This window comes from Canis aureus, chromosome 3 (genome assembly GCF_053574225.1).
Source record: "Canis aureus isolate CA01 chromosome 3, VMU_Caureus_v.1.0, whole genome shotgun sequence".
Classification (NCBI taxonomy): domain Eukaryota; kingdom Metazoa; phylum Chordata; class Mammalia; order Carnivora; family Canidae; genus Canis; species Canis aureus.
The window spans coordinates 7,229,284-7,253,636 of NC_135613.1; the positions used below are offsets into that span (position 1 = coordinate 7,229,284).

General features: G+C 47.9%; 2 protein-coding genes across 7 annotated transcripts in view; both read right to left on the reverse strand.

Moving 5' to 3' along the window:
• Positions 1-11,518, reverse strand: part of GFOD2 (Gfo/Idh/MocA-like oxidoreductase domain containing 2) — a 37,958-nt gene extending 26,440 nt beyond the window's left edge. The window contains exon 1 of one of the 3 annotated variants that reach the window (XM_077887916.1): positions 11,360-11,518. The gene's annotated coding sequence lies outside the window, so the exon portion shown is untranslated. Of the gene's footprint in view, positions 1-10,752; positions 11,183-11,359 lie in introns of those variants that run through there. The other 2 variants (XM_077887924.1, XM_077887935.1) reach the window with 2 other exon arrangements.
• A 2,385-nt stretch (positions 11,519-13,903) lies between these two features.
• The window catches only part of RANBP10 (RAN binding protein 10), a 74,619-nt gene continuing 64,169 nt past the window's right edge, over positions 13,904-24,353 (reverse strand). For all 4 annotated transcript variants that reach the window (XM_077887655.1, XM_077887647.1, XM_077887665.1 and 1 more), the window contains 8 exons: positions 22,020-22,132; positions 20,460-20,568; positions 20,201-20,349; positions 19,805-20,009; positions 18,939-19,060; positions 18,345-18,490; positions 17,911-18,022; positions 13,904-17,461 (listed from right to left, as the gene is read on the reverse strand). In XM_077887655.1, the coding sequence (XP_077743781.1) occupies positions 17,331-17,461; positions 17,911-18,022; positions 18,345-18,490; positions 18,939-19,060; positions 19,805-20,009; positions 20,201-20,349; positions 20,460-20,568; positions 22,020-22,132 (1,087 nt within the window). In that variant the 3' untranslated portion in view covers positions 13,904-17,330. The remainder of the gene's footprint in view (positions 17,462-17,910; positions 18,023-18,344; positions 18,491-18,938; positions 19,061-19,804; positions 20,010-20,200; positions 20,350-20,459; positions 20,569-22,019; positions 22,133-24,353) is intronic.

A 24,353-nucleotide genomic window follows, 5' to 3' on the forward strand; every position in this document is an offset into this window, starting at 1 on the left:
TATTGCAAATATGCGAGGTATGCTCCCGTCTCAGGACCTTTGCACTTGCAGTTCCCTTTTCTGTATACATAGCCACTTGGCTTACTTTCTCCCTCAGTCCTTTCAGGCCCATACTCAAATGTTATTTGATATTGTATCAGAAACAAGTTATTTCCTCAATGTATGTCTACCCCAACCACTCCTGCTAGAACATATGCTTAAGACAGGGAATTTTTTTTTGTCTCTTTTATTCATTATTGTATTCCCAGTACTTAGAACAAAGCCTGATATATAGTGGGTGCTCAATAAATATTGCTGAAAGGATTAAAGATTTCAGATCTTGGGCAGCCCCGGTGGCGCAGCGGTTTAGCGCCGCCTGCAGCCCAGGGCGTGATCCTGGAGACCTGGGATCAAGTCCCACGTCAGGCTCCCTGCATTGAGCCTGCTTCTTCCTCTAACTGTGTCTCTGCCTCTCTCTCTCTAGCTGTGTCTCTATGAATAAATAAATAAAATCTTAAAAAAAAAAAAGATTTCAGATCTTGTTAATAAATCAAGATGTATATACTGAACTCAGAAGAACTTTATAATTCAGTAGAGTCTTACCATACGTTCACCAATATAATAGAGATTACTTACATCACTAATCTAAGTAGTTTGAGGCAAAATCTGATTTACTGGTTTAGAAAAGAAAACAAGCATCATATGACAACAGAATACCTCTGTCTACCACTTGGGATCAGGAAAATGAGCTGCTGCTCTGAGTCTTAAACTACAACTTGACCACTAAGGAGGTGTCCTCACCTAGAACTTACTCTCCCACTAACATCCCTCCTCCACATGACTCATACTTACTAGTTAGCTCAATCCCCTGTGGTCAAGTTTCCTCCCTCTAACAGAGAAGCACAATGTATGTAAAGGGCCTTGTAGGACCACAATGACCCAGCACTTAGGGATTTTGCTCCAATATCAACAGACAATTGTGAGGGGAAGACAATTAAGAGTGGACTCAAACAGGTGACAGTGATTCAGTCCTAACCAGGTCATAAGGAGCCTGGTTACAGAGAAGCATTCCTGCCCCTACAGCCAGCCCATCACTACATTTCACTAACCGGATTAAGTGCCCCTGAAATGGATCGACTGTTCTGGTTCCCTAACAGATACCTAATGTTTCTCCTGGTCTTGACCATTTCCTTCCCTAGACTGTAAAAGCCCCTAGGATAAAGCCCAAATTCCTTGATAATGTTCACAAAACATCTCCCACAGTGAGGTGGACCCTTTCCCAGATCTCTACCCTACTACTTTCCCCTTATACTGCATTTAACATGCTAGCAGCTATCATATCTAGCTCCTTCAGTCTTGCTCTGAGGTTCTGGTCCAAGCTGTTTACTCTGCTTGGAACAATCTTTTCTTACTTCTTCAGGCTAACTCCTTCTGAGATGTGGCAGTTCTCCATTTAAATATCACTAATTCTTTTCCTTTTTTTTTTTTTTTTTTAAGATTTTATTTATTTATTTCAGACGGTGGGGGTGGGGGAGAGAGTGCGCACACAAGTAGGGGGTATGGAAGAAGGAGAAGCAGACTCTTGGCTGAGCAGGGAGTCCAATGAGGCACTTGATTCCAGGACCCCAGGATCATGACCTGAGCTTCAGCCATCCAAGTGCCCTAAACATCACTTCTTTAGAAATCATGCCTAGCCTGGGTTAAGTGAGTCAGCTCAGTTCACAGTAGCTTTGGATTTGGTTTTCAAAGTGCCCATCACTCTTTCATTGGATCATCTATTTAGTGTCCATCATCCTGTCTACCTCACACCGTGGACCTGTCAACTGTCACAGAACACAGTGCCTGACACAGAGTAGCTGCTGAGTACTACCTGAAGAATGAACATATGAATGAGTAGTGTGAGAATGAATAAATCAGGAAGTCAGGTTAAAGCCTGTATTGATAGTGCACTAACTAGAAGGCAACAGCTTTTCCTGCCTAATTCCTTCTTTGCCTTTCTGATTTTAAACAAACATTTAAAAAATCATTTAAAATATCAAATAGTATTATGTTTATATATTATTTAAAATATTTAAAATATATTTAAAATATTAAAAAATCTTAAGAGTATAAGCTACTTTTTTTTAAAGATTTTTATTTATTTATTAATGAGAGACACATAGAGACAGAGTCATAGGCAGAGGGAGAAACAGGCTTCCTCTGGGGAGCCCGATGCGGGACTCGATCTCAGGATCCCAGGATCACGACCTGAGCCAAAGGCAGACGCTTAACCACTGAGCCATCCAGGCACCCCTAAGCTACTTTTTTTTTTTTAAAGTAAGCTCTATGCCCAATGTGGGGCTTGAATTTATAACCCCAAGATCAAGAGTCACATGCTCTACTGACTGAGCCAGCCAAGCACCCCAAGTATAACCTTTGAATGGTGCCCCAGAACTGAGACAGTGGAACATTATTACCAAAGGAGAAGGGCATGGAGGCTTAACAACCAGTCGCAAAGGGATCTATAACATGAGAGTCTAATGTCGAATTCTTGAGCATGATAAAGGAGACAAAACCATGAAGGACAATTTTAATTGTTGTTCTGCAAAACTGAGGACAAGTTGGGGAAATAAGCAGGAATGCCTTCTATGTGGCCTTCAACATCAGTCATGTACCAAGAATTAATTAGGAAGATGTATCTAACACATCTTCCCCGCCCTCCTTTTTGGCACCCCTTGACAGCTGGAATTGAGCCAGTGTGGCAGATAGGCGGTCAATGTCTGAATAGAAGAGCCAGACCCAAAGAGGGAAGACAACCACACCCCATTATCAGAACCTGGGCATGAGAGGAAGGCGAACTGGGGCTGGGGGCGGGGGCCAGGGCTGGGGTGGTGGTAGTATCAGCCTGAGTTAGAAATGGCATGTTCGGGCAGCCCCTGCCCAGGTGGCTCAGTGGTTTAGCGCCGCCTTCAGCCCAGGGCATGATCCTGGAGACCCTGGTCGAGTCCCAAGTCGGGTTCCCTGCACGGAGCCTGCTTCTCCCTCTGCCTGTGTCTCTGCCTCTCTCTGTGCCTCTCATGAATAAATAAATTAGAAAAAAAAAAAAAAAAAAAGAAAGAAAGAAACTGCATATTCCCTGCAGCATGTACTTAAGAGTCTGATATGGTAGCATGAATGCTTTCAGCAGGACTGCTTTCAGAAGATGTCAAAGTGTTTCTTTACCTGCATTTATGTTACCATTAAAAAATAAAAGCCAAACTAAAGAAGCAGGTGTTGAGTTTTATAAATTAGTTATGATAAATGTTTCAGTCCCTGGGTTTCAAAGATCCAGAGGCTCTCTGGAGAAGATTTTGTTTTCGTAGGATTTGTTTATTTTAACAGTGCCTACACTGACTCAGTGACATGGTCACAGATTCCTGCCTTTTCATTGAGAACAAAAACAAACAGGACAAAGGAAAGAAATGCAATTCCCTCAGCTCCACAAGCTGACATGGTGGTAAATTGTCAGGCAGCTATCACAGGATGAGAGCATACCCAGCGCTGGCCAAAGATGCCAATTCCCTGTCTCCCTGCCCAGTCCACACAGTGTCCCAGGAGGGCACTCATGAAAGACCTAATGACCTGTCCACTGAGGCAGAACTACCCAAAGTACAAGGTGAGCTAATTGGGTCATAAAGGAAAAATTTAACACCCACAGAGGTATCTAGATTGCTATTAGGTTTAAAAGTTAGCTTCAGCTGATGATTACAGTAGGAAAAAGTACTTATTTACCCACTATATCAATTATTTATTGCTTTTGAAAATCTAGCAATAACAAGATTATTTTTTTCTAAGAATGCTTTAGCAGTGAGTTCCAGATTGATATCACTCTGAAAACTCCATCCTCAGCCCTACTCTCTAGCAGAGCAACGTTAGTTAACCCTTCAATTTCACTATAACCTTCATGCATATTTTTTTAAAGATTTTTATTTATTTATTCGAAAGAGAGAGCACAAGCAGGGGCTGGGGAGAGGCAGAGGGAGCGGGAGAAGGGAGCTCAATGTGGGACTCCATCCCAGGACCCTGAGATCATGACCTGAGCAGAAGGCAGACACTTAACTGAGCCACCGAGGCACGCCACCATGCAAACATTCTTTTTTTTTTTTTTTTTAAGATTTTATTTTTTATTCATGAGAGACACAGAGAGAGGCAGAGAAATAGGCAGAGGGAGAAACAGGCTCCCTGCGGGGAGCCTGAAATGGGACTTGATCCCAGGATTCTGGGATCATGCCCCTGAGCCAAAGGCAGCCACTCAAACGCTGACCCACCCAGGCATCCCCTATGTAAACATTCTTAACTTCCAATTTCCAGCCTCAACAACTTGTTCCAGCTCTAGCTCTACTAAATGTCTGTGTCTACTAGAAATCCCCACCTGAGTGACCTACCAGTTGCTCCCATCCCAAATTCGTCTTTCCTCTCAAACATGGACCGCCTCCTGTGCACTCTACCCCTTTCAATGGCACACCATCCAGTCACCAGAGTCCTCTTCTCATTTATTCCACAATATTTATAAGTGCCACAATGAGTCAGGCATTGTGCCAGGAGTTGGGGCACAGAGCAGTGATCCAGACAGGCTAGGTCCCTGGAGCTTAGTTTCCATTTCCTCCTACACCCACAGCTGAATACCAAGGAGTGATTTGACACAGGAACACAATGAGTGTTCAGAGATCTTTTACTGTGGCAGTCACGTGAACAAAGACTCTGCCTTTACTTTAAAATTACTGAGGTAAATATAAAGCACATCTGGCCACAATGCATGTGAGACGCCAACCCTTAGAGAGAAGAGTATTGCATACTTTGGTTTTGGTCTAGGGCCCAAGAAATGGCAAGTTTTTAATGATAATAAATGTTTTTCAACGTGCACACCTAATTTAACTGAGGTTTTCTGTTTTCCACCTTCTACATGGATAAAAGTACTCTTCTCCTGGAAAAACTGGTATTTCTATGGCAGTAAAAGACACTAGATCCTTTCCTTCTGGATTTCAGGTATAGGACATTCTTTTTTTTTTTTTTTTTTTAAGATTCTATGTTTTAAGTAATCTCTATACCCAACATGGGGCTCAAACTCACAATCTGTAGATCAAGAGTTGCATGCTTCACCAAATGAGCCAGCCAGGCATCTGTTGGACACAGAACATTCGTGGGGCACTGAGGAGCACAGCAACTCCGATCAGCATTTTCTACTGTTATATGGCCTGTGGTCACCAAAAAGGTTGTTTTTTCTTTAAGATTTTATTTATTTATTCATGAGAGACACACGGAGAGAGGCAGAGACACAGGCAGAGGGAGAAGCAGACTCCTCACAGGGAGCCCGATGCGGGACTCAACCTCGGGACCAGGATCATGCCCTCAGCCAAAGACAAACACTCAACCACTGAGGCGTCCCAAGCATCTCCTTAGTATGCAGAAAACTGTTTCCCAGCTAGACCATGACCACACTCAGCTGTGGTTTCATTTAAAGATCTTCTAGCTGTTGAATGTGAAATCTAAAATAATCTAATCTAAGGACAGTCTGCTACACCATACTCTTTCTTCTTTTACTTTTTTTTGGGATGGATGGCTAATGTGTAATGAAGGAGGCTGGTTATAAAACATAGAATGTGTATAGGATATGCATTTCTGAAAAAAGCCATTCATTTTATATTTTAGGATTTTCTGACTATTGTTTAAATGATACATTATGTCTTGTCTTACTACTGAGACTCTAAGCTTTCAGGACCAAAATAGGGCTTTTACATGGTATTAAGGAGATAACAGACCCCCCAATCTCACACTTCCAGGTATTTTAGGAACATTCCCATACCACTTTGGAAATTACTTAAAGTCATTTAAATGGTTTTTGAATAATAATCTTAGTATATCAGGGCTATTAAGCGCTAAAAGAAAGAGAAACAACGATCGTTTTTCAAAACCACCATGACCAGAAGCAAGCCCAGGCCTGGAGGAACCAAAACAACCATTTAAGCACAATGATTTAATTTTGAAAATAACATCAGATAAGAAATACTATGTTCAATCATTTTCTCCAATGCTTCAAAATACAAGTCACTGGCACAGGAATATCAATGCAAAAGGCTGAAAAGTAACAGGAAATATGACTGATGTCTCCACCACTCCCCTTCTCCCTGACAATCAGAGGATGCCTAACAAGACAAACACATTCTACCTCACAGGCTGCCAGAGCCACTCCCAGAGCCACCCCCCCCCACCCCACCCCCGCAGAGAGGCTAACCATTTCCCAGCAGGAACCACCATCAGACTACAGAAAACATTAACCACATGGAAACACCCTCTAAAAGCTTTGGAATACTGTGTTACAAAAGTGCCCATCAAAACACACCAAAGAGACCCTGAGGGACAAGACTATCTGTCATCGAGCACAAACAATCTCCCCAAAACAAATAAAAACAACAGTCTTAGGGACACCTGGCTGGCTCAGATGGGAGAGCATGCAACTTAATCTTAGGGTTTTAAGTTTGAGCCCCACACTGGGTGTAAAGATTACTTAAAAATAAAAATCTTTAAAAAAATAACGGTCTTAGAAAGCTGTATATGATGTGTACAGTGTACCCTTCAATTATACACATGTAAATTCATTATCTAGGTAACCACATTACTGTCTGGTTCTGACACCTGGAATAGGAAACAACAGTACCCTCTGTCAGCCTTTTCCCACAGCACTTTTTTTTTTAAAGATCTTATTTATTCATAAGAGACACAGAGAGAGGCAGCGACACAGGCAGAGGGAGAAGCAGGCTCCATTCAGAGTGCCCGATGTGGGACTCGATCCCAGGACTCCAGGATCATGACCTGAACAGATGCTTAACCACTGAGCCACCCAGGTGTCCTTCCCACAGCACTTTAATGAAGTCATTGAGTGATAAGGGGTGAAGGCCTACAGAGAGAAAGTAAGTTCCAAATCATCTTTTACACCAACAAGAAACTCTTAGAAGGGTTTATATTTTAAAATATATACTCATTATAGGGGTGCCTGGGTGGCTCAGTTGGTTGAGTGTCCTACTCTTGGTTTTGGCTGAAGTCATGCTCTCAGTGTCCTGAGATCAAGCCCTGTATGCGGCTCCACACTCAGTGGGGAATCTGCTTGAGATTCTCTCTGCCCCTCTCCCCCCCCTTCTAATCAATCAATCAATATCCTTCAAATATATATGCTCATTATAGAAAACTGTTTTTCTCATGTTCTTTTTAGAAAGTTTTTACATTTAATATATGTGATCAAACTGTATATCATACCCATTTTGACATAAGCATTTTTCATGTTAATCAGTTTTTAAGGGTTATGTATTTCATGGACTACATGAACCAGTTTTTCATTTCCCTAGTGTTAGACAAGTGTCCTACTTTCAATTAATTTTGTTATAAATTATACATGTTAAGAAATTAACTTATATGATTTGCCTAACATTATCATTCATTCTTCTTTAAGATTTTATTTTTAAGTAACCTCTACACCCAACGTGGGGCTTGAATTCACAACCCCAAGTTCAAGAGTCTCATGCTCTACCGAATGAGCCAACTGGGCACCCAGCATTCTAAGTAAAATAGAACTGTGAAAGTTATTAATAATGGTTTTGAGGTTGTAAAGTGATATGGTAAATCTCAAAGCCAGTAGAAGTATTTCCGGTTCTATTTTGGGGTTATCTGTTCTCATGAGAAACTGAGAGCTGACAGTTTGAGAGTTATCAGTTATCCCTGGCCAGAAAGGAGGATTGCATTCGATAGCCAGTTCCCATTCCTCAGAGCCTTCGTTCTGGATCCTTCATGTTTGAGGACTGATAGAAATCCTTACAGAATCGCTGTGAAAGGTGACGGGGTGGGGGTGGGGGATAAGGGAGATCTATCCTTCCAGCAAATTCCGTGTATCCTGGCTCTGAAGAGTGTGGCATTGTGTCACTGGCCACTCAAAACTGCCAGTATCTAGATAAAGGCAACTCTTCTACTTAAAGAAGGATCTAAAGAACAAGTGCTTAAGGATAGAGTTTGAGTGTATTTAAGTAATGCAGGAATAATCATCTCCTCCTTTTTAACGTTTAATCTCTATTTTCTAGGTGTTTATTTCCATCACTGTGAGATTGAAATATTTAACTCCATTTCTCATTTCTTTAGTGTCGACTTAAAGAGGGAGCTCATTCCTGACCTAATGGCTAATTCATAGTGTTAGTGGAGAAGTCTTAACAGCTTTCAGTTTTTCTTAATATTTCTTCTCATTCTAACTTTCATGAGTTCAAGCCTATTTCACGTATCTTTCAATTCCTACTTTTTAAAACATCTGACATTTAAAATTTTCAGGAAATTTGGATATTTGGACTCTCTCAGAATATAAAACTGCTACTTTTTAATTTAAGAAAAATGATGTTATTATATTGTACATGAATTCTCAAAAATAGCAAAATCTACAATTTTTTCCTAGACACTGTCCAATTCCAACAATGAATTTATCCTGAAATTGGACCTCCTAAAATAAACAGTGTGAGCAACTTGTCAGAAATCAGAAAGGCTCTTCTCCTACTTCTAAGTTAGTGGTCTCTGATTCTTATGATGTTTTCTGAACAACAATGTCTGTGTTACAACTTATGTAAGGTGTCACTGCATCTCTAGTTCCTTTCTCCTACCTTGTAACTAGAAAATCAGTTCAGTGAAAGTAGATCCTGTTAGCATTACTGGTTTATCTGGTATGTTGGGCTGTTAAATACTGTTGATTACTTTATTACAGCTCAGATTTGATAACTGCCCTCAGCTGCCCCAGAAAACGGGGTGGATATTAAATAATTATTTGACAAAAGCTTCATTGCTATAGCAACAATGAAACATTTTGAGAGACTTTAAGTCCCTCTTTCTCTTTTGAAAACAAGTGTCTTTTTTATTATAGGAGCTCAAAAATTGCACACTAATCAATGGGGCAAACTCACCACACTTATGCAGTGCAGTATCTTCTTTCAACTGCTCATTCACAAAAGTATTGTCACTTACATTCAAAGCAGCCTCCCACGCCACGTCCAGCTCTGTAATCAGTAATTGCTCCCTCCCAACTTACCTTGATTTTGGCCTACTAGTCTTGTCTCTATCTGGGCCAGTACTAAAGCAATGAGGGCTTCTACAAAGAATACGATTTTCATAAAGCTTTTCTGACAGGATTTGATTAACAATGCCAATTTCCCCCACAGATTACAAACCCTTCTTTTTTTTTTTTTTTAAACCCTTCTGATACAAACCTCATTATCTCTCTAGAGGGATTTACACACAAAAATTTTTTTTTAAAGATTTTATCTGTTTATTCATGAGAGACACAGAGAGAGAGAGGCGGAGAGAGAAGCAGGCTCTATGTAGGGAGCCTGACGTGGGACTCGATCCCGGGACCCCAGGATCATACCCTGGGCTGACGGTGGCATTAAACCGCTGAGCAACCCGGGCTGCCCCTACACAAAATACTTTCATAGATGAAAGAAAAATCAATAAAATGCACAGCCACAACATTATACAGATATGGTCTGGCATTGGTTTATGAACGTAAGACAAAATTTTGCTTCTTTTTTTTTTCTTTTTTAAATTTATGATAGACGGGGGGGGGGGGGGGGGGGAGAGAGAGAGGCAGAGACACAAGAGGAGGGAGAAGCAGGCTCCATGCCAGGAGCCTGACGCGGGACTCGATCCCAGGACTCCAGGATCATGCCCTGGGCCAAAGGCAGGTGCTAAACCACTGAGCCACCCAGGGATCCCCCAAAATTTTGTTTCTTAAACGAATCTGACCTCTATTAACATCACCATACTCTAAATGTATGTTATCACTCTGAGGGTCAAAGAAAATCTGCTGCAAAATCAAATATACACTGAAAATTAGTTTTAACAAGCTAGTAAGAAATTGATTCTATTGATTACAATAGAGACCATCTTTTAAAAAAATCACACTTTTTTCCACATTACAAATCTTTATGTCTTTTTTTGTGGGGGTGGGAGGTGGCATGGCTAATCCTACTATAGTGGATTCTAGTACTACTATAAAAATCATATATCTGAATTTTTCCAGCAAATCAAAATAACCGATCAGACCCGGACCATTCATTCCACAGGAAACATAGGGCAACCAGGTGGTAAGAGAAAGCCCTACAACAGAATTTTTATCCATAAAATGGGGAGCCCACTAACAGAACTGTCTGCCTAAAAATTTCACCTTAGTCCAGTCTCGAAATTCCTAGTCCAAAACCAGAACTTTTTTCACATTTTCCGCAAAATGGATGGCCTTAATTGAAACTCGTTTGTGCCCTGGTGTACGGAGCTTTTCAGGAGAAAAGAAGTTTCCTTATGAAGACACTTAAAGACAATCTAGCTTCCCCAACACTTAAAGACAACCATCTTCTCCATATCTCAATAGTATGTTTTAAGTGTCTTTTCTGATTTAAATAGCTGTTCCCCTCAAGTGAAGAAGGGTCTTACACCAACGGCTCTTCCTTCGGAGACCTTTGTGCTCCACAGCTTACAATGGTCTTCTGGGCGGTGCCCCAACTCCGTTCTGGATACTCAAAAGGGCACCCACTTTCTTCTACAAGATGGTTTATAACCTTTCCTGCTGTCCAGCCAACGCAGCTTTAAACTTTGCTATTCTTGTCCGGTTCTTCAGATTCGGCTGCAGCTCGGGAGGTAAACTCTTCACATAACCATTCGCAGCTCCTGATCTCCCCGCCCCCATTTCCTTCCTCCTCATTCATGTGATAACGTCTTGATGGGAACACCTTACCTCACCTTTTGTCTCCGCTAGTCCTTCTTCTTCCTTCCTGAGCTTCAAAGCTAGGCCAGGGCCATGGAGACGTGGCCGGTGGGCATTCGGTGACTGGCAGAGCCACCCGCGCTTTCTGGAGTGGCCCTTCTCCCATCTGCCACCTGAACATTCTTTCCTTAAATCAAGATTTACCCCCGAAAAGTCCCATCTCCCCTCTGAAAGACGATGGACCAGCGCCCTTTGTCTGACGCTTCCAAACCTCACATCCTTGTCCACAAAGCTTCAGTCCTCACACAGGTAGGGTCTGCTCGGCGCAGGACAGGGAAGCCTAGGTTTCCGCGTCCCGTAAAAGGATGGGCTATGGCCGAGGTCCTTCCAGGAGCCAAAATTCTACAATTATACGAGCAAATCTGTAGGTCCTATTTCCGAGGCTGGGAGGGCCGACTCCGGGGCGACCCCCGAACTCGACCATCGCCCTGGCAGTTCGAACGGCCCCCTCCAACCCAGGGTCTGGGCAGCCCCGCCTCCGACCTCGGGCGCCGGGCCGCGGAGGAGGCCCGGTCGACGCCCGCCGGCTGCCGCGCCAAGCCCCCCTTCCAGCTCACCCGCCGCCGCCGGCCCGCCTCTCACCTGGCATGCTGGCATCGCCCGCCCCGCGCTACACTGGAGACCATGGGTCCGGGGGCGCCCAGCCCACCCGCCCGCCAAGAGGTAGGCTGGCGGGGCCGCGCGGGCCGCGGACTCCAACGCGCAGGCACCGGGAACGCGCCGCCTGGTTTCTAAGGAACCGGGAGCTCGGGAAAGGGAGGGGCGGGGCGGCTGGAGGTCTGCGCATGCTCCCTGACGGGGGTGGCCCTGCGCCGGGAGGGGCCGCGATCCGGGGCTGCGCATGCTCGCACTTTGGGGGCGGAGATTAAGTAGATGAGCCGGGGGGTTTGGTCCTTCATTTCCGGCGGTGGAGGCGACTGGGCAGGAGAGCTGCAGCCTCTGCTGCTTTCGGGTCCTCCCTTGGGGCATCGGTCGTGAGGAGGTTCTGGGAGCTGTGGTGGGCCTTGGCCTGGAATTAAGGAGGGGCTAGTTTTGGGATACCTGAGTGGCCCAGTGGTTGGGCGTCTGCCTTTTGCTCAGGGCGTGATCTCGGGGTCCTGGGATCGAGCCCCGCCCGCATCGGGGTCCCCGCAGGGAGCCTGCTTCTCCCTCTGCCTGTGTCTCTGCCTCTCTCTCTGTGTCTGTCATGAATAAATGAATCTAAAAAAAAAAAAAAGATTTGGTGTTGGACACAACTCCCTGTTGTTGCAGAATGGTAGTTCTCTTGGAATCACTGACTTCTTAGCCTCCTGACTCCAACAACAATGACTCTCTTTTCTGCTCTCTGGTGCCTGTCTGGGCTTCTCTTCCTCCGCATGTTCTTTGGTTGTTTCAAAGATGTTAAGTGCTCCTACTGTGACCTCAGTCTTCCAGATCTGTTACTGGAGTCTCTGTTCCCCCAAGTAAATACCATTTTGTAGTAAGACCACTCTAGTTTACCATTACTCTGTCTGGTAAGCATTCGTGTAAAACAGGCTATGTTGGAAATGTAGGATTAGGGGTTATTTCAGCATGGGGAGCCCCCCCCCCCCGCTTTTCTGACTTCCGGTGAGAATCTGGGCCCCCACTTAGCTGGTATTATAAGGGTGTCCCAGACATCGTTCCAGATCAACCTATGATGATAGGACATGTCAGTGGAGTTGAGGCAGTTGTTCTTGTGAGAACTGACCAGCAGGGCTACCCCTGCTTTAGGAGACTGGACTTCCTGCCACTGCTGCCACCTTCTGAGCATGGAAGGCTCCCAGTGATGAGAAATTGTAACTTCGAACCTCCCTCTTCTGATGGGGTTTTAGCCCCTTAATCTTTCCTCCTGGATTCTCAACAGCCATGCAGAATCGAAGTGTGCTTGTGTTTGGTGTTTTTTACTGTCTCATGATTCACTCTAGAACAGTTTTTCAATAGTGGCACTTTTGACATTATGAGCCTGATAACTCTTCTTTTATAGGGGGCTATGCACTGTAGGATGTTTATAGCATCCCTGGCCTCTACCCAGTAGATGCCAGTAGCTCTCCAACCCAAGCTGTGACTATCAGAAATATCTATAGTCCGGGGGTTGGGGTAACTGGGTGACGGGCACTGAGCGGGGCACTTGATGGGATGAGCACTGGGTGTTACACTGTATGATGGCAAATCGAACTTCAATAAAAAATATCTACAGTCACTGCCAGATGTTCGGGGCGGGGGCAGAATCACTCCCTGTAGAAACTACTAATCTAGAGAAAAATTAATCTACTCTGGCTTTATTTATGGAACCAGGACTTTTGTGCTTAATCTAACATTCCATTCTTCCCTCGTTTTCCCTAAGAGAGTTCTGTCAAGTAACAGTCCTGTAAAATAACCAAGTGAAGGACATATGTACTATATCTATGTCAAGCTTGCCCTATATGTGCTTTAATCCTCTGCCTCCCTGGGGTGGGATTAATCACGTTAATGTGGGGAAACTGAAGCTTAGGTTAATTTTCTAGTTACCCAGTTAGTAAACAGCTGATCTAAGATTTTGAGCATGAGTACTTTCTCCTCAGACTGACAGGAAGCTAATCTCTAACCTCAATAACCCTCAGAAGCGCTCTGTCCAGTGTTTGGGATGAGTGTATTTGGACTCTTTTATTTTAAAAGTCTTATTTTATATTAAAATCTTATTTTGAGGGGTGCCTGAGTGGCTCAGTTGGTGCCTCCACTCATGATCCCAAGGTCCTGGGATAAAGCCCCTCATCCTTTGCTCAGTGGGGAGTCTCATTCTCCCCCATTGCCCCGTTTTTCTCTCTCTGATAAATAAATAAATAAAAATATTTAAAAATCTTATTTTGAGGACAGGAGGACCTGTGGTCCCTTTTTAAAGGTGAATTTGCTATTTTTCTTTGTCTCAGATGAAAGCTGTTTGGGTGGGGAGTGGAGAGAACTGAAGCCTAACTGCCTATCCTCTTGGGGTCTCACAAACACCTGAAGTCTTGAGGGTCCCTGAGGGCTAACAGGGCCTGGAAGCTTGAGAGGTGGGCCGAGAAACAGAGGTCTGCCTCAGGACAGAGTGAGCCACACAAGAGGTGCCAACCCCAGTAAGACTCAAAACAGAGACCAGACAATCGGGACTACTCATGGATGTGTATTTTAATAAAAATAATTCTGTCAAAATACAACAGGAGTTTTTTTCATCTCTCAAGTACAATTTAATAGGATGTTTTGTGTTAGAATTCTCTCTAAACCCTCCCACGCCCACAAGTTTCATGCTAATGCCAAATATCAACTTGCGAGGACAAAGGCAGAACCAGTGTGCACAATGTGGAGGACATCTGTTTCAGCTGTAGTTACTAATGGAGGAAAACCCTATGCAAAGAGGCGGCACCTGAGGCATTCAGAGTCCATGAACAGGCCACAGGTCTGGTGCACGGGACTGGCGGTCAAGTAGGGCTCTGCTGCCTGGCTGCCACACGGCGTGCATACCTGAGTTGTGAGCAACCAAAGAAACTTTCAGCTCTGACAGTTCTCTGCCTCATCTTCTTTGTGCTTGCTTAAGGGGTAGGAAGGCGCTGGGTGGCTGGGCAGTCCCCCCTTCTCCATCTCTTGGTGTCCCTGTCCTGGTGGCCTACCCCCAGCCACAGATTTGTGTGAGGATCAGAGGTTCTGGCTGTCTTTGCGTGGTCTGCCAATGTCCGCTCTGGAAGGAGTGACCATTTGGTGGCACAAGGGGGAAAGATAAATAGGGAAGGCTGCTCCCCCAGGGCTGGACAACCCAACGGAACCAGGTCTTCTTCCTGACCCCACAGGTCAAGTCCAGCCCTTCACTGGGGTTCCTCCCAGGTGCCTTCCCCACTGTTGGCTCCCGGAAGCAGGCTGGTAGGACTGGGTGTGCATAAGGGGCTCCTCTGGCTGGCAGGCAGCCCTGGACTATCCATGAGATAGTGGACTCAAGCAGCTTGGTTTTGGTCCTCTCCACGGCTTGTGGGGCAAAGGCTTATGTCCCAAAGGCAAGCTGTCCAACTGGGACAGAGAGCCCCTCTGGAGAGGAACAGAGTAAACAACTTGGACTCAGCTGAAACAGTGAGATAAGGCACAGAAAATGGGGAGGTGGCCATGGGTACTGAGCACGAGTCAGGAGGACACCCAACCCCAAGCACACACAGCTGCCCTGGGCCCTCTTGGGCCCTCTCTCAGCCGCTCCACAACTTAAGCCCATGCACCCATCCCCATCCCTGACACACCCCTGAAGGTACCAGCTGCTCAGATACTGCTGGGGCCTTCCCCAGCCTAAGCCCTCACCCGCCATTTAGCTTCAGGACTAAACAGTGTTGCACAAGCCAGAGGGATGAGGTTAGTCCCAGCTCTGCCACATAATTTGCTGTGTGACTTTGGTTAAGTCATTTAATCTCCTGGGCCTGTCTCATTATCTGTAAAAGGAGAGTACTGGTGGAGTAGATGTTTTCTGAACCCCATTCTAGCTGCAAAAGCCTCTAGTTTTAATTCCCCATCCTGCTCAGCTCTGACCATTTTAACAGCTTGATGTTTCTGGGTTTGGGGGCCAGACATCCCCAGCCTTGCACAGGATGAGGTTCTTTACAGACAACACCTCCTCAACAGGCCACAGTCTGTGGGGTGCCAGCTGAGGCCCTGGTGGGGACCAAGAAAAGTAGCAGCCTGTAGGATCAGGTCCCAAGGCAGAACCCTGGGAGAGCAGAGGGCCAGGGCCCTAACCCTATCACCAGGAGTTGGTCCAACTCAATCACTTTTCCTGTCCAGTTGTGGGCATGTCAGGCAATGAGTATCTCAAGCCATATCACCATCCCTGTGTCCGCTGCCAGAGAACAGGAATCTACTCAGCCCTTGCTGAGGCAGGGATTGGGAGTTCAATTTCTGGCCTTCCCCCTTTGCAAGGGCTGCCTGTGTGCTCTCTCTCACTGTGAGGCAGATAGGGAAATCCCAGCCCCTCCTGGTGCTCCTCTGGGTAGGCCTCCTCCCTTCTTCCTCCTGGGTAGTCAGTCCTCTCAATGGATGGCCTGCCCAAGTCCTAGCAGCCATCTCAGCCCTTCCTTTCCTGATTCCCTGATGGCAGTACCAGGACTGTTTTTGCCTCACCAGCTGTGAGGATCCATCTGAAACAGCTGGGGTGACATTTGTAGAGCCCATGAGGTCCCTTCCTCCGGCCAGCAAATACTCCTAATAGTCTTTTCTGAGAGTGGTTGGGGCCAAGCTGCAGGGAGCTGCCTGGCACAGCTGCAGCAAAGCCTGGCCTAGTAGGTCAAGAGTTCCATCCACTCCAGCAACTGGTGGCCCAAGAATCTGCCTCCACAAAGTCCTAGCTTCTCAACAGAAAGCACTGATTCCATCAGAGCTGTGCAGAGACGGTGAAGATCCAGGCAGAAAGAAGGCAGCCCCTGTACTCAAGGGCCTCTGTCCTGGAATGGAGACATCCTCCCCGCAGCCTGACACACAGCAGCTCTTGGGTCAAAGGCAGGTAGTTTCCAGGCAATCAATTTAGAGTAAATGAATTATTTGGCCATCTTAACAAGGGAAAATAGGATGTTGAAAGGGGGAGAAAGGGAGGGGCAAGGCAGGCAGTGAGAGGCAGGGAAGAATGGTAGATAGCGTGCTGGCCAAGGACCCTCTACTCTCTTGCTTCACCGTGTAACCCTAGGCCAACTCATCCCTTCTCTGAAGCCTCAGCCCTGTAGTTCTCTGCTCACCCCAGCTCTCAGGAGCCTAGGGACCCATACCTCTCAGATGCTGCAAACCAACTTAGCCTGACCTGTCCACTAAGTGGCCCCCAATGCCTATTGGGCTTCCCTAGGCCGCAGCTGGGCATATGACTCAACACAGGGGAAGCCTGAAATAAACTTATCACTTGGCTGAGGTGACAGAGATGATTCTTTTCTATGAGTTGGACTCAAATAAAAACATGGTGTCTGGACAGCCTCGCCCAAGAGGTGCTGGACCACTAACACTACGATAAATACTGTGTCTTTTTTTAATATATATATTTATATATATATAATCTCATTTTTTTACTTATGAAAATAATAAGCTATCACCAACTTGGATAGGCTTCATCACTAAATTAGCAGAAACCAGCTCAGCACAAGCTCTCCAGAGATAAATACTGGTGGCTCAGTCAGGAGGAAAAAAAAAAGATTAAAAAAACCCAACCCCTCCTCAAAAACAAGACCCCCCTTTCAAAGTAGACGGCGCTACATGAGAGTAACCAGCCAATACTGTGTCAGAGGCCGCTGCACGTGAAGGGGAGAGAGAAACTGAGGGTGGGGGTGGGGGGAAGAAGGAAAAGGAAGAAGGAATGAAGGAGGGAGGGAGGGCAGGCAGGCAGGAAATAAAGAAGGAAGGAAAGAAGGAAGGAAGGGAGGGAGGGAGGGAAGGATGAAAGGACAGGAAAGGGAGTGGGGGAGGCCAGGCAGGAGGAATGGACTCTGCCCATGGCTTCCAGGTCCCTGCGCCAAATGCCTATGGAGGGCAGGGCTGCTCCAGCCCTGGGGCTGAGGGAGGGCCAGGTGGGGCCAGCCGGCATGGTCTGCTAGTGCAAGTAGTCGTCGACTCTGGCAAAGGAACAAGATCCCAGGCCTGCTCGGGCCATGAGCCGTAGACATTCAGATGCCTGACCCAGGGCGAGCATCAGAGGGGGCTGCTTTGGCAGGTTCTGAGACTCTGTGGAGGAGAGACAAGGCCTGATCACTGCTTTGCCCAGGAGTTGGGCTCAGGGCAAAGTTCCCTTGGGAGCAGAAAGTAGGGGCAGTGGACAGAATCCCTTAAAACACAGTGTTCATGTATCTCTGTGTATGTCCCAACCACCAGCTCATGGCCCCGTAGCCATGCCAGGAACCTAAGGACCTAAGCTCTCTTCAGAGCCATGGGCTGGCCAGGCCCACAGTCATAAGCCCGGGTCTATCATGATGTAGTCAGCCAAGTCAGTTGGGCAGAAGGAGGTCAGGATTTAGGTTCAGCCATGGAAACCCAAGTCCTCTGGGCTACCAGAGATTGCCAGGGCAGAGCTCACTGACCTGATTTGAACAAACATCAGCAATTCCTGGGGAAAGAGTGGAGGGGCCACCTAGGGCACTCATGGACCAGCTTCTGTTTTTGTTAGATCCACTTACCTAAAATGGCGCTGTTAAGGGCAGCACACACAGGCTCCCTCTGGATGGGATCAAGCTGCTGGCCAACAGGGCAGCTCCAGGGGTCTGAGTATGCCAGCAGGCTAAAGGCATCCTAAGGGACAGGGCATTCTTGAGAGGACTGTGGTACATACCACACCCATAAACACCTCCATGGCTCCGGAGGGCATACAGGGCCCATACAGGCCCCATTGAGGGCACCACAAACCCTGAGCATAGGGTCAGAAAGGACTGTGCCCTCTCCAGGACCTAGAGAGGGTTGTGTCTATACTGGATGTCCCGTTTCCCATTGTGGACTTGACTAGAGCCCATTCTGTCCTGTTGCTGCTGCCCCCAAGGCCCTCCCAGGGTTGACCTGCCCCACCCCCATACCAAATGGGGGTCTGCTTTGTGTGAGCACCTGGCTTGTTCTATACCTGCAGCATCTCCGTGTGGGCCAAATTCTTGCCGTACTCCCGGCCCAGCTGCTCACTCAGTGCCTGCAACTCGCGACCGAACAGGATAATCCTTTCTGTGGCAGCCTGGTTGCCCCCACAGAGTTGCCGCCGAGGATGCCCATCATCTGCACCCAGAGCCCAGCAGAGAACAAATCATGAGGGGTAAGGAGGAGAGGAGACTGGCGTGGGGACCCCAAAAAGGAGATGGCAATAAGGATCTTGGTGGCACTGCCAGAGGCAAGTTAGGTGGACCATCCATAGCTGAGGTGCTTTCTGTCCACCTAGCATGTGACTGGGAGTCTGGACTCAGCTTCTCTCCTTCCCACTCTGTACAGTGCTCATAAGAATGCCCACTCTCACCAACTCCCTCTAGCCTCAGACGCAGGGGCCAGGCCAGGGACCTTCCCGCTTCAAACACCCGTTCCTGACTGACTAAGGCAGCAGTGGACCAGGTCCGTTTAAAGCTTCTCAGGCTGACAAAGCCTGTCCATGCCAATCCCCTCCCAGGGGGCAAAGGCATCTGGACTAAGCTATTACCACCAATGTAACACCTTGCTGGGCCATGGTTCTTACCCATGCTGGACTCATCTGTCTGTAGGTCCTCATGTTTGTAGGCGCCATTGACAATGCGTGTAGACACACTCTCCAGCACACCATTGGGGTAATGCTCTGCTTCCATCTCCATCTCACTGTCACTGTGGAGAAAGGTTGAGGTGGGAGTTGGCCACAGGCATGTGGTTAGGCGCAGCCTAGCTAGGCCTCCATTCAGGCTTTAGCCATAGGTTGCTGTAGGGAAAATCAAGGGACCCTAGGAGCATGAAAGGCTTCTTAGGCTCCAACACTTGGTGCCTACTCTGGTATCAGCTATCCCCAGAAACCTGTCACCTGATTTTCACTCTTGTCTCAATGCTGCCTCTGTGGCTTTCCTCTTCCTGGCCTTTGTCTGAGTTGGCACATCCCTTCTACCCATTCCTCCCCCATCCCCAGTGACCAGGGACCCCTGAGAAGTATCTCTAGGCACCAAACTCAGGTCAAGCACTGAGATATGCCTGGGGGCTGCTGAAAGCCACCTGTAGTCTACAGCCTAAAACTTTACTCTGCTGCCCCATCTGTCTGATCTCAAGCCATACCCAGTAAACGCTTCTTCAGTGTAGATCCTAGGGGTTCTGCTAGGCCTGGTCTCCCGTGAGGAGACATCCTCACCCTGGCGTTATCTCAGTCTGGCAGTGTCTCTTGAGAAAGTCAGGGCTGAGGAAAGTGGTAGCTAGGCCACAGGTAGCGCCAGAAGCTGGAGTCAATGCCTGGCCTGGCAAGTCAGTAGCAGCTACTCCAGGCACAGACCAGGGATGGAGGTGGGGGATTTAGAGCATGGGGTGTGGCACTCAAAACAGGCTACAGTGAGCCCAGCTGGCACAGAGGAAGCAGAGCAGGACAGGCACCTGGTCTCCTGGTTACTGGTGCTGCTGCGGGGCTGGGACTTGGTGGAATCTGTTGAGTTGGACTCGGAGTAATTGACAGATGATGGGGATGAGGAGGATGAGGAAGACGAGGAGGAAGAAGAGGAGCTGGGTGCAGGGTATTTACTGTGGTTCTGTTTGCTCTTCGAGGATGCGATGCCATTGCTGCAGCTGGGACTGTCTGCTCCTGGAAACCAGGGGACAGTCAGAAGAGGTGGGGCAGTTTGCCATAATGGGGCCCCAGGAATAACCACAGTGGTTCCATTTCCCTTCCCCCACATCCAACATTGGGCCCTGAGCCAAGCCCAGGGAAGGGCATGTAGGTGGCCTTCCTTCTCCACACCAGTGCTTCCCCGAGCCCTCTGGAGAGTGGCTGACCTGTGTTGTGCATGTGGGAACTACTAGGGCCGTGTCGGGGGCTGAGGCTGGGGGAGCCAGGGTAGCTGTCCTGGGACTTGGGACTTCGGGAGCTCAAGCTGCGGACCTCACTGTCAGTCCCATTCACCATCTCCACAAATTGTCGGCACCTGCAGAGGGAGCAGAGCGGCAATGCTCTGGGCTTGGTCTGGGCCATATGTTCCCACCACCAGCTGAGAGGGGCTGGGCTAGGAGGGAACTGGTGGTGCTCAAAACTTACTTGAGCATGAAGAGCAGGTTAGGGTTATGTTCCAGCAGTCCTGGATAGAAGTGCTGTGTGGTCTCAATGGCCTCACCCACACGGCCCTCCAGCACCAGCTTCTGGATCTCTGCAGAGAGCAAGAGTATGGCAGTGAGTGAAGGGCTGCAGACCTTCTTCACAGCCACATGCCTGCACACTACCAGCCCCAAGCATGGTCTAGCCAACAGTCAGGTGGGCTGGCTCAAAATGGCATGCCTGGTTGAGATGCTCACAGAAGAGGTTGAAGAAAGAACCTGGCCTCCCAGCCCCACAACAGACCCTGGTTTCTGCCAAGTTTCAGGGCGTCCTCAAAGAATGACAGAGGGAAACAGAGGCAGGACTCAATGCAGAGGCAGGAGAACAAATGTGGAGGCCTGCTCCTATGGAGGTCAGACAGCCAGGGCCCCGGGCATGGGGAGGGGCTCTGGCTCTGGGGGCATGATCTGGAGCTGGGCACCCAGGCTGCTTGGTATCCCTAGGTGCTCCTCTTCAGACAGACTTCTCTCCTTTCAGGCCTCACAATGGGGTGGCAATGGGAGCACAATGGTTTCTAGGCCAGGCCCCAAGTCTTGGCAATCTTCAGAGGCTTCAGCATGCTCCCTGCTGGGAGAGGAGGTCACCCTCCTCACACTGGCATCTCTGATGTCACCTCTCAGGCCATCAGCATCTTGCTCTTGCTCTGGGGCCTGGTGTATCTTGCTGGGAGCGACTTCTGGGTCTGAGGTTCTCATTTGTAGATCCCAAGTCTGGGATCCCTTTCCATCTGGCTGGCTGGGCGAGCTTCTCTGGGAGACACGGACACATGCACATACACAGAGACGACAGGTTCAGAGACACAAGCAGGCACACACAGACATACACATCCACACACACCTGCTCTCCTTCACTCTCCTCTTCTCTTCCTATCTCCTCTCTGGGCTCTGTTTCCTCTTTCCCAGCACCCTCTTTCCACAAAAGAACCCCAAACACATTACAGGCCAGTATAGTTTCCTTTGGCTCCTTCCTTTGGTGGTCTGTAAAACGCAGGACCAGAGGTGGAAGCAGAGAGAGGTGCTACCCCAGCAGCCACTGAGAACCAGCCTTCACCCTGTCTGACTACATCAATCCTTTCTCTGGCCAGGAACAGACATAACGACTAAAGCTGAGTAAAGGGGAAAGGCAAGACATTGGTTTGCTAAGATGCAAACACATTCTTCCAGAAGACTAGGAGCAGGAGGCTGTTAGAATCCAGGATTCGGGGGAAGGAAAACAGGCACAGAGGAGTGAGAGTCAGCCATGCCGGGCCCCAGCCTGGGCCGGGCCATCAGAGTGTGCAGCAGGGAGGCCGCACTGAGGCACTCATTCCCATGCTGCCGGGCGGTCCGCCTGGGCAGCGCTGTCTTGAAGGAGGGGCAGAAGCAGAGCCTGGGGCTGTACTGGCTGGGCAGGGCCAGAGCCGAATGGACTCCTGACAGGTTACCCGAGGCTGGCACAAGCCAGAGAGCAGAGTTAGGGACAGGTGAGGGAAGGAGGGAGAGGGGAGAGGAGAATCAACCTTACTTTGTCTGTTCTTTATGGATGCTTGTTCTTCCTGAATCGGGGTTTCAGTCATTCGGGCAAAAGCCGTGGCTGTGGCACAATACCCATGATGCACCAGGTAAGATGAGACCATGCTAGAAGAAAGGAAATGCTCAAGGTGACACTCTAGAACTGCATTTCTCACTGATCATCTGATAGGACCAGCTACCTCCCTGTTTGGGCTTCCTGAAACACATCTTGGAGGTGCAACCTCCATAGAACGAGAATAAAGAGGCTATAATAGGGGATCCCTGGGTGGCGCAGCAGTTTGGCGCCTGCCTTTGGCCCAGGGCGCGATCCTGGAGACCCGGGATCGAATCCCACGTCGGGCTCCCGGTGCATGGAGCCTGCTTCTCGCTCTGCCTGTGTCTCTGCCTCATTCTCTCTCTCTCTCTGTGACTATCACAAATAAATAAAAATTAAAAAAAAAAAAAAAGAGGCTGCAACAAAATAAAAACATCCCCCGGTGCTCATGCAAGTCAGGCTGCGGAGGGGCTAGGCCCCACAGCTGTTCTCATGGCTTGGAGGAGGGGCTGCAGTTTCTCTGGAATAAGCTGCCAACAAGTGGGCAAGTACGGTAACAAAAACAGTCGCAGAGGCACATACCGTCTCCTTACAGCAGCGGCTGCCTCCTGTGAACTGTGGCCAAGCCCAGAGATGGCCAAGAGTGTCTCTGAGGCTTCCTGGAGTGGCAGCCAGCCAAGCAGTTTAGGAGCTGCCCAGACAGAAGTGATGTGTGCCATGTGAGTGCCTTCTATAGATAGAGGGGCTCCTCTGCAGACCGTCCCACATGCCCAGCATTAAGCATTCCAGCTCAGCAGGTGAACCTGGCCTTCAGGAGTGCTGGCTCTAGAGGGTGATGGGGAGCTAACCCGTGACCCAAGCTACTCTACCATACACCACAAGTCAGGGGCCCAAGAAGCCAAGATACAGGCAACAACAGGGCCAATAGGGGCACAATCTTCGGGGAATGACCTGGACAAGTGCAACACTCAGTAGCCATTTGATCCCACTCGCAGCTGGCTGAGCGGTGGCACATGTGTGTATATGTGCATACACACCCATGTAGAGCAGAAGGGGGAGCCCTCACATCTGATATGCACAGAAGTGAATCCCTTGGTATAAACATGTGTCCAGTGTCATTACTGTAATTGCCAAACACAAATGTGAAAGGCACAGAAGTTCAGCTGTGTCCCCTCAGGTTTTAAGGAGTAAATGAGATGATACGTAGGGAGTGCCTAGCATAGAGTAAAAAGTCAATGAAATAAACCTCTGATTATGAAATTATGTACTTATCTTACACTCCAGATAATTATAATAACTATGTTATTATAAACACAAGGGCAAACATTTTTGACAAAACATGGTTCAGATGAGTCCACATGCACATCAGGAGCCACTAATATGTACAGTCCAGTGACTCAGTAATTCTACTTCTTGAAAGGACACCAAGAAAATAATCTTAAGTGTGAAAAGCTCTTTACTTAAAAAGGGTTGCCTATACAAGCAAAAGAGAGGAAATAACCTCAACCTCCCACCAAGGGAAGCTGGCCAAGGAGCTTGTGGTAAATTTGTCTCCAAGATAATCCAGCCATTAACAATGTTCATAAAATGAAGTTGCATGAAATCACAGGATACAAGTTATTTGTCAGTCTTGGCAAATACTACATATGAACACACACCAGCACACATATAAACACATAAAAGCACACTGTAAGCTGAGAGTATCATTCCCTGCTCAACACAGCTGCGGCAGCTCCACCTCTCCCATTGCCTGTCCCAGCAAGCCTGCTTAGGGACTGGCACCATACTGACTACTGACTTCCCTCCAAGGAAGAGCTTCTCAGTAGCTCTGAGAGCTGAAAACAAAACAGTGCTGCTCTTCCTGAGAAGGGTCTGGCCACCTAACCTCTGCCTCAGCCCTGCCCCATGGCCTGCCTCTGTTATCAATCCTTTAAGAAAGGAAGACTGCATGAAGAACCCAGTGTGCAACCCCACCCCACCCCACCCCACCCCACCCAAGAGACTGTGCTACCTGTGTGCCTTTGCAAGGCAATAATCAGGGCTAGTGGAAGCCCAGCCATTCTCTGTCCACCCTTGGAAGCCAAGCTAACAAGCTCACCCACCTCCTAGCTCAGTGGGTACTGGTTATTGCCTCACTCAGGCCTGCAGCTGGCATGTAGAAGAGAGACCCAAACCTTGCCTCCCTTCAGATTCTTATCAAGACTGGCTTCCCGGACAGTTTGGAAACTAATCATCCAAGAGCCAGACAGGCTGGCCTCATGAAGATTCTCTTCTGGCCACTGCTGCCATGAA